This window comes from Microcaecilia unicolor, chromosome 6 (assembly GCF_901765095.1).
Source record: "Microcaecilia unicolor chromosome 6, aMicUni1.1, whole genome shotgun sequence".
NCBI classification, from domain to species: Eukaryota; Metazoa; Chordata; class Amphibia; order Gymnophiona; family Siphonopidae; genus Microcaecilia; species Microcaecilia unicolor.
The window spans coordinates 83,788,780-83,802,578 of record NC_044036.1 but is presented as its reverse complement, the minus strand read 5'-3'; the positions used below and the strand labels follow the sequence as shown (position 1 = coordinate 83,802,578).

Here is a 13,799-nt window from a genome sequence, read left to right as displayed (position 1 = left end):
TTCTTCTTGTATAGTCATAACTGTAACAAATATAAAAAAAGAAAGCAAAGAACATTACAGAAATGTCTGAGCTAATTAATCATGAACTAAAGCAAATATCAGGAATACTCTTTCATAAGTCCTTTTTCCAGAATGTTCAAGGCAGACAACAGTATTACTATAATCTATATATATAAAACTCACCCTCAACGTTCTATTTGCACTGACGTCACTGAAGCCAGGTTCGTAAGTTCGAAGCTCTGAAGCCACACAAAATCACAGTCTGTGGGCCCCGCCCTCGCGTCAAACGTTATGACGTTGAGGGCACAGCACATTCTCAGCTCCAACGTTGTACTGCACTGTAGCTCTCGCACGGAGGCTGCAGGGGGGCCGGCGACACACGGAGACACAAAGGGACGAAAGGGAGCCTTGCTAGCGCCCGTTTCATTGCGATTTGAAACGGGCCTTCGTTACTAGTAAAACAATAATTACATAAACATATAAAGTTCAACAGGTTCAGAGGAGAACTAGGATGTTTCACTTCGCAACCCAAAATACAAAAAAATATTAAAGTTTTGATGTCACTCAGTAAGGGCTATACACAGTTCCTCCACTGTCAACCCTGTGACACTCAGAATCTTACCATACCAGGAGGACAGTATTAACTCCCAGGACATCACTAACAGGCACAACAATCACCACCCTAACTATGAAAAGCCAACATTGAAAATACTACACTGGGTCCTAAAACATACCAATACACCACCTACTGAGAAAACAGAACAAGCAGGACTCTAACCAATCTCTATGTAGGAACTATATGCTAGTAGAATACTGCACCTTGGTCACACATGCCATAGTCAGACAGAACCTCACAAATAGAACAAGGGATCACAAATTTGTAATACAGATAAGAAAGCAAAATCTAAACTGGAAACCCCAAAAGATCAGACACAGCACAGCACTGAAGAAATACAAAAATAACTGTATTTCCACTTTCACAGAGCAAAATGTAGAGACACATATTTCCCAAAGCTGACACATTCCAATGAGTAAACCCACAATATTATTTCTCTCTTTGTTTGGGCATTTTATTTTTCCAATTGCTTTGATACCGATCTCTCTTTTCTGCTTTCCTCTATCTTCTTCCAGTCTGCTGTCCATTTGAGATTTCTCCTGTCTTCTTCCATTCTTCTCCCATCTATCTCTGACACATCTTTTCTTCCACTTCTCCAGGCCTTACTGCTCTGTAATGGCAAAGGGAGCAAGTGCCTATTTTACTGGAGCACTTGCATCCTTTGGACATTGCTGGGCACTGGGCAGCTTAACCTCCCTGTATTTTACTTTCTACCTATAAATTTTTCTTCTCAAACTTCCTTCCCTGTCTATCTCCCCACTATCACTGTCACCCATTTCCCTTGTTTCACTCCTCCCCCAGCTTCTTATTCATCTTTCACCCACTCCCAATATATATATTTTTTCATGCTCTGTACTCATCCCCCCCTCCCCAGCCATCATGTACTTTCCTGTCTCACTCCAGCCAGTTGCTTATCCAGTTGCCGTCTCCTACTTCTTATGGACACTCATTCTCCATATCCATCATTTTCTCACACATCTCCTTGCCACCCCTCATGGTTCCACCATGCTCTTGCATCCGCCCCTTTCTTCTGCCCCTCCTAGTCCAGCATCCCTTCTCCTTCTCCATCCTCCTAGTCCATTATGTCCCCATCTCCGTAATCCAGCATCATCCTGTTATCTCTCCCTTCCCTTCCCCTCCCCTCCAGCCCCCAGTTCAGCATTTCACCTTTTATCCATGCTCTCTTTTCTTCCTTCCAGTATCCCCCACCCCACCTGTAGTCCAGCACCTTCCTTTCCTCCCCAGTGCAGTGTGGCATACTACTAACCACTCTCTTTTCCTTCCCCCTCTGACAGTGCAGCACCAGCATCTCCCCGCTCTTATTATCCCTTAGGTCAACATCCCCTCTCCTCACCTGGTGGTGCAGCATTACTCCGTAGTCCTTCTTCGATTTCTCGCCTCTGCGGCTTCAGTACCAAGTCAAGTGCATCAGTCGCTGCTCTGCAGTAAAAACAAAAAATCCAGCTCATACCCTCAGCACCAGCGAGCACTAAAATCCTGCCCTGCCGTGTCCCGTTCACTCAAAGGCAGACTTCCTGTTACGAAATAGGAGTGGGTGGGGAGTGCAAGCAAGTCAGGCCTTCCGTCATCGTGCTTGCGGTTGCTGGGCCCTTTTCCTCAAGAAAGTTTCCTTGCTGCGTCTGTTTTTGCTACTGACCTTCCTACTTATGTTCGCTGCAGGAGCAGTTAGGTGGTCTTGCTGGCTGGAGGGAGAGGGGCATGAGCCGAACGTAGGGGCCCCCCGGCTACGCCCCAGCTCGGAACTGTAAGCGCCTTCGGGCAGCGTTGGCTCCCGGAGCGCCTTTCTTGGTGCACCCTGAAGGTCGTTGCTATGGCGACGGAGAAAGCCACAGGTTGTGTGGGTCCTCTTCCGGCATAACAGGTTTGAGGATTTCTGTATCCTGCGGCTGGGGCAGCAGCACAGAGCATTTTATATATTGGCCTGTTAACGGGGCATGAGAAACCGCGTGGAGAGTCAGTGTTCTGTTTAAAACCCAGTGTTTTTGCTGTGCTGTCGAGCAAAATATAGTGCCTAACCAATAGTTGTTGATCAGCAGCATTTCGTGTGGGGTGTGTGGCCAGCCGGTCGCCCATTTCAGGTACATGAAGAGGGGGGGGGGGGGCTAAACCCAATGGAAATCACTCCTTCCTGGACAAAATCAAGGAGTTTGTTCAATATTGGGGGTGCTGAAGCACTGGCACCTATGGGCACAACTCTTACTTCTCTAAACATAAGAGAAGCTTCCAATCATTCCCCCCCCCCCCCCCCCCCCCCCAATCATTTTGAAAAGTTGGCTCCTATGGCTGTCCCTGCTTTTAACAGTATTCATGAATTCACATTCGCACTTATGAGAAGGCATGATCAGGTAGGGTAAGTGCAAGGGTATTGGGCACCAGAGCTGCCAAATTACCCATTCCAGGAGGGAGACATTTTGGCTGAACCTGGTATTAAACGTACACCCCAAAGCAGGGTAATATTTTGCATAGATTCCAAGTTATCCAGTTCCAGGCTGAAGATTTTTGGACAGTCCTGTATTTCTAACCACCCAATCCTGGTGCATAATGGGATTTGCAGCACTGATTTCAATGAGCAGGATCAGACACTACAAATCTTACACTGCTTTGGGATTTAAGTTCAAAACCAAGACTGTCCCAAAATCTCCAGCCTGGAACGTGGCATCTCTTACGTTTGTAGTCCATGATTCTGTCCATTGAAGTCAATGCTGCAGGTCTCATAATGCACCAGGATGAGGTTGGCAGAAAACCAGAACTTGCCAAAAAGGGAAAGGGACATGAGGCTTGATTTACTGCTTTTCTGTGGTACTTATTTGTACCTGTAGCAATAGAGGGTTAAGTAACTTGCCCAGCGTCACAAGGAGCTGCAGTGGGAATTGAACCCAGTTCCCCAGGATCAAAGTTTACACTAACCACTAGGCTACTCCTCCATTCAAAAGTCTCCCTCCTGTAATGGGTAGCTTGGCCTAATGGTTAGTGTAGTGGGCTTTGATCTTGGCAACCTGGGTTTGATTCCCACTGCAGTTCCTTGTGACCTTGGGTAAGTTACCCAACCCTCTATGGTATCAAGGTGATTTATAATTCAAAAAGTATGAATTAAGAAAAGGAACTACAACAAATCTTCTAGGAAAGAGGCTTAAAGGCAAGACTTTCAGGGAAACAGCAAAAACGAGAAGACAGGAATAGATCCAAAAGCAAATACCAGCGCAACATAACCCTGCTACTAACCATCCTCCACCAAATGCCTTGGTGAGGAGGTACATCTTAAGTCCTGCCCTGAACTTCATATAAGAGACTTCATGCTGAAGTTGTTTGGTAAGAGAGTTCCAGAGTAGAGGACCCAGAAATTAAAAAGCAGCATTTCTTTTAGAATCAAGGTGAGCAGAATTCCTAGTGATGTTTCACCTTTTTGGGTTTGAAAGCAGGAGCTACTAACAGCACAGCCTCTTCCTAAACTGCATCCCACTCTCCTATAGTGCTGTTTCAGATTTGACTCAACCTATGGTTCCTTTCATGTAGGGACAGAGAATAGGAGTCAGAAAACAACAAGGTAGGCAGTCCGCCAAATCCAATGTGGAAGATAAAACAAAAAGGCAGACCTTTGCAGTCTTTATTGGTGAATTAAAAGCTCCCATAAAATGCTCAACATGACCATAATTTGCCAGAATGACCGGCTGAGTCAGGGACACAGTAAGTGACCAGCTGATGTTAAACTTCAAAATCAGCCTGGCTGGCGCAGCTGTTAAAACATAGCAAACAATGCTCTGGGATCAGTCTCTTGTAAAAACGTTGTGTCATAGAATAGGACTAAGAAAGACTCAAAGTGGAACTTGAAGGTGCTGCCAAAGCAGGACTACCCAATAATATTTTTTAATTATTATTTTTAAATTATTCTCTGGCGGAGGAAGTGATGTCATTAAACAATATGGTCGCTTAAGAGCGGAGCTCCCGCTTCCCCACCAGAAAAGAGAGTGATAAACCCAAACTGGAGGCACCCTGAGAAAAGCAAATATGGAGAGGCAGCTTCTTACCTACTCAGGATTACGGGGATTATGAGCCAAAAGGTGTCGGGGGTGGAGTTTTCTCGCTTCGCCTTCCCAAGCGGAGAGGAGACACAAAGAGTCAAAATGGCGGAACTTCGGGAAACGCAGGAATCAAAGAGCACGGAAAAACCCCATCAAATGGACAATATCCCAGAGCAACAAGAACTAGTGAGACCAGGGGCGGAGATTCCCTCAGAGTTAAAAAAAAAAAACTGGCTGCAAGAGATCAGCTTAGATGTGAAAGCCTTGAGAGCTGAGGTGGCGACGCTCAGAGCAGACCTGAGGGGAGAAATCCGCGAGCTGGGGTCACGGCTTGAGGAAATTGAATCGCATGTAGAAGGCCACAGTGAAATGTTAGGTACGATGGATCAGCAACTCGTGGAACTACAAACGGAGCAGCAACAATTGCTGGAAAAAGTAGAGGACCTGGAAAATAGGGGTCGACGAAATAATCTACGATTTCAAGGCCTGCCAGAGACGTCCACATACCAAGACAGTGAAGCGGAAACTGATAGAAAGGATAAAGAAAAGGGATACATTGATATGTTCCAATGGCTGAAATAACATGGGTGACACTGAATGTAAAAGGGCTCAATATTCCCAGGAAGAGACAGTTGTTATTTAGAGATTTATGTCGCCTTCAGGTGGATGTAGCTTTGGTTCAAGAAACCCACCTTAAACGTAGATATGAACAGCTCTGCTCCCATAAGCAGTATCCCTCTATATATTTTGCCTCTAATGCTGATAATACAAAGAGTAAGGGGGTGCTAATAGCTTTTCGAAGAGGTACGGAAAGTAATAAGAGACAAGGGAGGGAGATACCTGTTGGTGATTGTGGCTCCAGCAGGAAGAATTTACACAATAGTAAATATATATGGGCCCAACACAAATCAAGGAGAATTTTTTCTGGAGTTAGACCACCAGATTGCCCAGCATATTGAGTGATCTCTAGTGATAGGGGATATTTTAATATTACCTTACAACTGCATTTAGATAATTCCTCACCTAGAGTAAATTATGCTAAACAAGGTAGGCGACAGCGCCAAGAGTTCATAACACGCTGGCATCTAACAGATCTTTGGCGTAGGGATCATCCCACCCAGCGTAGTTACTCATACTTCTCGGCAATACACCAAACATTCTCTAGGATAGATATGTGGCTAGGCGGTGTTACAGTCTCGGGACTGACTGACAACCAGAAAATTCTGCCTCATACCTGGTCGGACCACTCCCCAGTCCTATTACATTTAAACAGCGCGAGGAAAGCAAGGGAAAAGCATAACTGGTGGCTGGATGACGCGTTGCCTAGCCGACCCAGATAATTTGTTGAAGATAGAACAACATATTAAAGATTATATACAGTTCAATAATAATGGAGAGGTCTCCCCGATCATCCTGTGGGAGGGCCTTTAAGGCAGTGATACGAGGCCAGCTCATAGCATTAAGGTCACACTGCTGGAAAAAGCGATCGCAGAAGAGAATGGGCTAAGGGAGGAGTTAGCAAAACTCGAGGAGCAGATACAACGAGGGGGCACTCAGTCATCACCTGACCTGATAGCACAGGCCCGGGGAATTCGTAATCGACTTCATGAACTTGAATTAGCAGACATTTCAGAGCAATTGCAGAGGGCACGTCAATCGCACTTTGAGTTTGGCAATAAATCTAGTCGACTTTTAGCTTATAAACTTAAACAGCAGGCTACCAGGAATGAAGTGGGGGACCTCATGGATGAAAGAGGAGAGCTGCACTCTGATGAGGAGTTCTTGAAATCTGCTTTTAGAAGCTATTATGAGAAACTGTACACACCAGAGGCTGACCAGAGTCAAGAAGCCACAGTGCAATATTTAGAGGAAGTTGAGCTCTCACAGTTATCTAGGGACACCAGGCAGGTTTTGTCAGGTCCTATTAAGTTAGAGGAGATAGAACAATCCATTAAAGAATTGGCCCCTATAAAAGCGCCAGGACCTGACGGCTACACCAATAAATTTTACAAAATCTTTGGAAGGCTAGTGGCCCCATTACTCTTAAGAGTTTTCAATTCCCTAGACCTAGACTGGCCTCCCGCTGACATGGAACTTGGCTACTATAACAGTTATACCCAAACCGGGCAAAGATCCGCATCTCTGTAGTTCCTACAGACCCATCTCCTTATTGGGAGTGGACTATAAAATATTTACCAAGATTCTGGCAACTAGACTACAGAAGAATCTCCTGCTGTTAATTCATGAAGACCAAGCTGGCTTTATACAGGGTCGGCAGACATTTGATAATATCCGGAGGGCCCTATACATGATACAAAATGCAAATATCAACACGACCCCACTATGTATTCTTTCATTGGACGCCGAAAAGGCATTCAATCGGGTGAGTTGGCCATTCCTTTTTGCAGTGACGAAAAGGGCTGGTATCACAGGGCGATTTGAAACATGGCTACGTTTGATTTACAAAACTCCACAAGCCTCAGTGCGAGTTAATGGCCATCTATCTCAACCGTTTCTAGAGGACTAGACAGGGATGTGCGCTGTCCCCATTACTCTTTGCCTTAGTGATGGAGCCCTTGGCTACACAAATTAGGGAACACTCAGAAATACGGGGCCCTAGATGGAGGGGGATGGAGACTAAAATTCTCTTGTTTGCTGATGATATTTTACTTACGCTGTGGGAGCCTATGGTCTCTTTCCCAGTAATCAGTGAGGTGATCCAAAGATATGGGGAGATTTCTGGTTTTAAAATCAACTTTGATAAGTCAGAAGCACTGGAGGTGAACATACCAAAAGGAACAACTGGAGCAATTGCAGTGTCAGTTCTCCTATAGATGGGCAAAAAAATACATTAGGTACCTAGGAGTTAATATACCACGCAGACTAGAGGAAATTTTTTAAAACAATTTACCAGATAAAATACGAGACTTACTCCTAGAAGTGGATAGGTGGGAGGGATTGACTATATCGTGGATGGGACGGATTAATGCTGTGAAAATGATAATCCTCCCAAAATCTTATACTTATTGTGAGAGGGTAGGTGAAAGGGGATCCGGGAAGGCACGCAGAAGGGGGGTGCAGGCAGCCGGGGAACCCCAACGGGGCAGACTTCATGTGCACAACACCCACATTCAGAAAGCTGCGCTACCGGAGGCAGAGAGGTTGGCCGGGTTAAGGAAGAAGAGGAGGAACTACCAGTCCCAGAATCCCTCTCTTCCCCACCCGGCTGTGCAAGAGTTAGGGGAGGAGATAGAAGATTGGGAAATGGTCTCTGAGGAAGGTGATGAGGGCCAGCTGGGGAGGTTGGGGGCAGGGGAAGTTGAAGAGGAGGATAACATGGAGGTTACTGAAGGACTAGAGGAGGAACAGATGGAGATTGGAGCGCTGGCTCAAACCCAAAAAGCTGCTGTAAGAGGGTGGCTAGCTGTGCCTTGGAGAGACTGGTGGAAGACCAGAGGAGAGAGACTGAGGCGCTGGGGGAGATCTCTACTAAAGAGGAAACAGGTGCAGCCCCTGGGAGAGAAAGAGGGCTGGGCACAATTGAAACCCCAGTCTGAACCAGGTGGGACCAAAGCTGTGTAGCTGTGCTGTAAGAAAGACTGTGTAAACTGTTTCATACTGAAAAGGTCTGGGCCTGCAACCTACCAAGCTATTGTGTTTTCTTTCTGATAATGTACTGTTCCCTAAAGAAGTAATTTTGGCTAAAGTGAAGTTATATGGACTGTTTAAACCCTGAATGAGACTTTGGCAGCAAACCTTAACAACCTGGGAGTAAGGTGTTTTCCTTTTGTGTCTATGCTGAATGGAAGCAAGAAATAAAGTTTTTTTATATAAACGTTTTGCCTTGATTGAGCCTCTGTGGAAACAATAGAGAGAGGAGGAAGTCTGCTATCTCTCAGGGGGTCTGGCGCTGAGTTCCCAGAACAGGCCAAGGTGGTGTGGAGCGAGGCAACAGTCGGGTGAAGAAGGAAGCTAAGCAGGGTCGAGCCCGGCTGGGTCCTGGAAGGGGGACCCAGCTACATTATTCATGGCGCTACCCATAGCTCTCCCGGTTGGCTTTTTGAGGGGCATACAGAGGAAACTATTCGTGTTCATATGGAAAAAAAGGCCACCCCGATTACGGAGAGAAGTGATGTACCAACCAAAGAAAGAGGAGGGATGGGGGCCCCTTCCTACAAGCATACTACCAGGCAGCCCATTTAAGAATTTTAGCAACATGGTTACAAAGGGAAAAAAAATTAGGGGTTAGATTGGAAGAGGGATGGTGGGGCCCATCCCACTGGGGGCGGTGCCGTGGCTCCTGAAGCATAGGCTGGGGGAGATAATAAAAGAGAGTCCCCCGCTACTAAAATGGCCATTAAGGGTGTGGAACAAGGTGAGAGAAAATTCTTTCCATGGCAAACATATTTTCTACATATGTTCTCAGATTTGCTCCTAAGTTTGGGCCAGGCCAGATAGACTGCGCCTATTTAGAATGGGAAAAATGGGCCTGTGCGAACTAGGCCAGATGTATGAAAAAGGGGAGATGATATCGTATGCAGAACTACGCCAAGAACATGGGCTCTCCCCCTTACAAGCCTTTCAGTATTATCAGGTAAAAGATTTTATTAAACGTCGGGCAGGGGAAGAACTTAGCTTCACTGAAACACTACTGGAACAGGGACTGATGAGAGGAGGAGGGCACGGAGGTTTCACCAGAATCTATAAGGCCCTGCTGCTATATGACACCCCAGTGGAATACTATCCAGCTTATTTTCGAAAGAGAAAAACGCCTATAGTGTGACCTAAATCGGGAGATAGATGTTTGTCTCGCAAAGGCGCCCAAATCAGTATAATCGAAAGCTGATTTTGGGCGTTTCCAACTGCACTCCGTCGCAGAAACGAATAAAGTTGACGGGGGCATGTCGGAGGCGTGGTGGAGGCGGAACTGGGGCGTGGTTATCAGCCGAGGAGAGATGGGCGTCTTTAGCTGATAATCGGAAAAAAAAGGCGTTTTTACCTCGATTTTGGGTCACTTTTTTTGGACCCTTTTTTTCACGAACAAGTCCCAAAAAAGTGCTCCAACTGCACAGATGACCACTGGAAGGAATCGGGGATGACCTCCCCGGACTCCCCCAGTAGTCACTAACCCCCTCCCACCAAAAAAACCCCACTTTAAAAACTTTTTTTCCAGCCTGTATGCCAGCTTCAAATGCCGTACCCACCTCCATGACAGCAGAATGTGTTCGATCCTCTCACAGCCTTTCCCTGGGTCAGATGTGGCTCTCGGGTGCAGTACAGGGTCACATCAGCATTGCATTGTGGTGGGTGTAGGGTATTGGGCTCTGTGATTTCATTAGCTTGTGTTACAGTCTCACGATGTTGGTAGTTGGTAGGCTCTTCTCCCATGGTGCTTTTCCCCCTGCCTACTAGGTCAGAGTGTGCCCTGTTGTAGGGTTACCATATGGCTCCAGAAAAGGGAGGACGGATTGAGCCAGCCGGGTTTTACTTCCATTGCAAAGCAATGGAAGTGAAACCCGGCTGGCTCAATTATTTCCATTGAAAGCAATGGAAGTAAAACCCGGCTGGCTCAATCCGTCCTCCTTTTTCTGGAGCCATATGGTAACCCTACCCTGTTGTGTTTCCTGTTGTAGTCCATGCGGTAGTGGCCATTTTTGTAAGCCAGTTTTAGTTCCCTTTCCTGTGTTAACCATGTTACAGAACTTAGTTCTTCCCTTGAATGTGGCTGAAGAGGGCATTGTACAGCTTCTGCCAGCTCTGACCTACTGCTAATCTCAGTACCAGGGAGACTCGTTGCCAGTGGGGCACAACCTCTGATCTGCAGTTAACTGTGAGTAAAGGCGGTTATTCCAATAAAGGATGTTTTCGGAGAGATTAGTCTTCAGGTGTCAACTGGTGTGCCAATGTTATATAGCAGCAACCAGTCCTAGAGGCCTGCGTGTATGCAGGTCCCTGGAGCACTTTTAGTGGGTACCGCAGTGCACTTCAGCCAGGTGGCCCCAGGCCCATCCCCCCCCCCCACCTGTAACACTTGTGCTGGTAAATGGGAGGCCTCCAAAACCCACTGTACCCACATGTAGGTGCACCCTTCACCCCTAAGAGCTATGGTAGTGTTGTAGATTTGTGGGTAGTGGGTTTTGGGGGAGGGGTTTGGGAGCTCAGCACCCGTGGTAAGGGAGCTATGCATGTGGGAGCTTTTTCTGAAGTCCACCGCACTGACCTAGGGTACCCAGTTGGTGTCCTGGCATATCAGGAGGGCCAGTGTACTACCAATCCTGGCCCCTCCCACGACCAAATGGGTCGGATTAGGACGTTTTTGAGCTGGGTGTTTTTAGTTTCCATTATCGCTAAAAAAAAAAACACGCCCAGCTCAAAAACGTCCATTTTTTCGAAAATACGGTTCGGCCCGCCCCTTCACGGACCCGTTCTCGGAGATAAATGCCCATGGAGATAGGCGTTTCCGTTCGATTATGCCCCTCCACACATCTAAATGGGAGGTTGCATTGGGAGTAACACTTGAGTTTTCACAATGGATGCAACCTTTTAGGTCCGTACTGCGAGTATCAATCTCTAGTGCGATGATAGAAAATGGATACAAGATTTTATATTGTTGGTATTATACGCCAAGTCGTTGATAAAAATGTATAAATCAGGTTCTGCCAGTGCTGGCGACAGTGTGGATTATTGGGGGATATGTTTCATGTGTGGTGGACCTGTAATCATGCACAAAATTTGGGGCTGAAGTTGTAAATTTCTTGAACCAAGTAGCAGCTACTACATATCCCGTGACAATGGACAGCTGTTTGCTGCACTTTAAACCAGTGAGAGTTAAGCGAGCTACACATCAATTTGCTACTCAAGTGTTTGTGGCAAGCAAGATGGTCATTGTGGCCGGATGGAAGAAACCAAGGTTGCTGGGACTACAGACTGTACTAGAAAGACTGGACAATGTGCGACTGATGTCAAATCTTACAGCTATACGAAAAGGAACAATTACAAACTACCACAGAATCTGGGACATATATGATAAGTGGCGTGTGGTTCAAAAGAAGCGGTTTCCTTGCACACCTAGATTCTCCGGGGGGAGGGAAGGGGACAGGGATAGTGAGAGGGAGGAGGGAGGGTATGGAGATTAATATGAGGGTGGATTGCGGGGTGCATGCTCATATATTTTTCTGCCATATATGTTAATTTTGTGTTTTTGCACAACATATTGTTAAGCGGAAACATTGTTCTGATTTGGTACTGTATTTAATGGAAAACCTTAAAATAATCAATATAAACAAATTATTCTCTGACTGCAGCAATTTTTCATGCATCACAAGCCTAATCTGGCCTTAAGAGCAGAAATGTTCAGGTAATGATTAGCGCTATAGAAATGTTTAATAGTAGTAATAGTAGTAATGATTCACAGAGTACCTTCAGGCAGGAGGAAAGAGGATGAAAAGACAATCACTGGAGTCCACTTCTGGGAAATAAACTGAAGTGGGATGTTAATATACAAACACATCTTTTTCAGAGACAGGGAAGTAGTAGAACTAGTGTTGCAGGGTGTAGACTTAGTAGTAACATCAGGAAATATTTTTTCATGAACAGTGTGATATCTGGAATGCCCTCCTGGTGAAGATGGTGAGGACAAAATAGTGATGGAATTCAAAAATATGTGGGATAAACACAGAGGATCCCTATAAAAAAAGAGGTTGAAATCAAACAAAAGTTAACCTTCACACTTTTAAACATGCATTGAGGGGTGCAGTTGCAATTCTGTCCGTGTTTTTGGCAGAGTGGATGGACCCATACAGGTCTTTATCTGCTGTCATTTACTGTGTTGCTGTGTAATAACACAGCCCCATTCCCTCACCTCCCAGAGTTCCACACTGAGGCAGCTCCTTGTACCCTAATGTGCCATTAAGTACATTTCTCATGGACCCCACAGGAACTGCCTGCTGTTTTCAGTCTGACTAGTTCCTAACATAGTCTTCCAACTCTTTCGACACTTCTCTATATCTATCAAAGTGATCCTGTTGATCACAGTGAGTTTTTCCATCTTGCCAATTTGATGAAGCCTAGTCTTCCATCTGAACCAGCCATAGTCATCTGTTTCCAGTTTCACTTTCACATCACATTGCAATTACTTACATTCCCATGAATTTGCCCCACTTCTCTTCACTGATATGGGGAATAACTCCAATAAAAACACCTTTGGGTCCAACTCCAGATCACACGTGCACGTTTCCTTAATGCTTTCTGTATGGTTTCCCAATACTCTCACTTTCGGGCAAGCCCTCTACATATGGAAGAAAATTCCATCCTCCATGCAACCTCTCCAAAACATTCCTGAAGTGTTGGATGAATCTAGAGTTTAATAACTCAAAATATTAAGGAAAAGTTACATTTAACAGAGTACAATGACGCATTACATGTACTGTATTGCAGAACAGGGGTCAATGTTTTGTGTAAATTTACATACGGAATATATCACATTGTAGGCATTTAGATTTTTAAATATCTTTGTAATGACTCTGGTAAAATATTTGTTATTATTGCTTCTGTACTTTTCAGGAAAGCTGGGCTGAAGGTCATGGAGCTACAGAATGCCCCAGACCTGTTTTGAGTTGTGTGCTGGAGGGAGATCTAGAGGGCTTGCAGAAATTGTTACTGGAGATGGCAATCCTCGCCACAAGAAGGTGCTTCAGCAGGATCTAGAATGTGACATTGTTGGGAGAAACCCTCTGCATACAGCCTGTGTGCTGGGACATAGCAACATCATTCAGGAATTTGCAAAGTACAATGTGAACATGAATGAGCCAACAACTAGAGGTACACTGGAATTTGCTGTTATTATTAATTATTTTATTCATCAGTTCCTCCCGTTAATATTCAGAGGGCTCTTCTGCTAAGGTGCAGCATATGGCTGTGAGAATGTTTGAGACTTTTTGTATGTCTGGTTCTTGGTCACCGCCCATGTCTGATTTTTGCCCAAAGCATGTAGAAAGCTTCTTCCTATTAATCTCTAGAAGCAGAAAAGGTTATTGACTGAGAGCTTTCATGTATATAGTTTTTGCCACAGCAAAATGTCCTTTTTTCATAGCAGAACCATAGCCAATGTGGCCTGGGCCAGGTACTACACCCCAAGGGTACAT

General features: G+C 45.4%; 2 protein-coding genes across 3 annotated transcripts in view; one reads left to right on the top strand and one right to left on the bottom strand.

Annotated features, from left to right (window-relative positions):
- KLHL20 (kelch like family member 20) overlaps positions 1-2,419 on the bottom strand; it is a 154,240-nt gene extending 151,821 nt beyond the window's left edge. For both annotated transcript variants that reach the window (XR_003942558.1, XM_030207239.1), the window contains exon 1: positions 1,971-2,419. The gene's annotated coding sequence lies outside the window, so the exon portion shown is untranslated. The remainder of the gene's footprint in view (positions 1-1,970) is intronic.
- Positions 2,420-2,505: 86 nt separating this feature from the next.
- The window catches only part of ANKRD45 (ankyrin repeat domain 45), a 137,343-nt gene continuing 126,049 nt past the window's right edge, over positions 2,506-13,799 (top strand). Inside the window, exons 1-2 of the mRNA XM_030206524.1 lie at positions 2,506-2,590; positions 13,219-13,476. Of these exons, the coding sequence (XP_030062384.1) occupies positions 13,251-13,476 (226 nt within the window). The 5' untranslated portion in view covers positions 2,506-2,590; positions 13,219-13,250. The remainder of the gene's footprint in view (positions 2,591-13,218; positions 13,477-13,799) is intronic.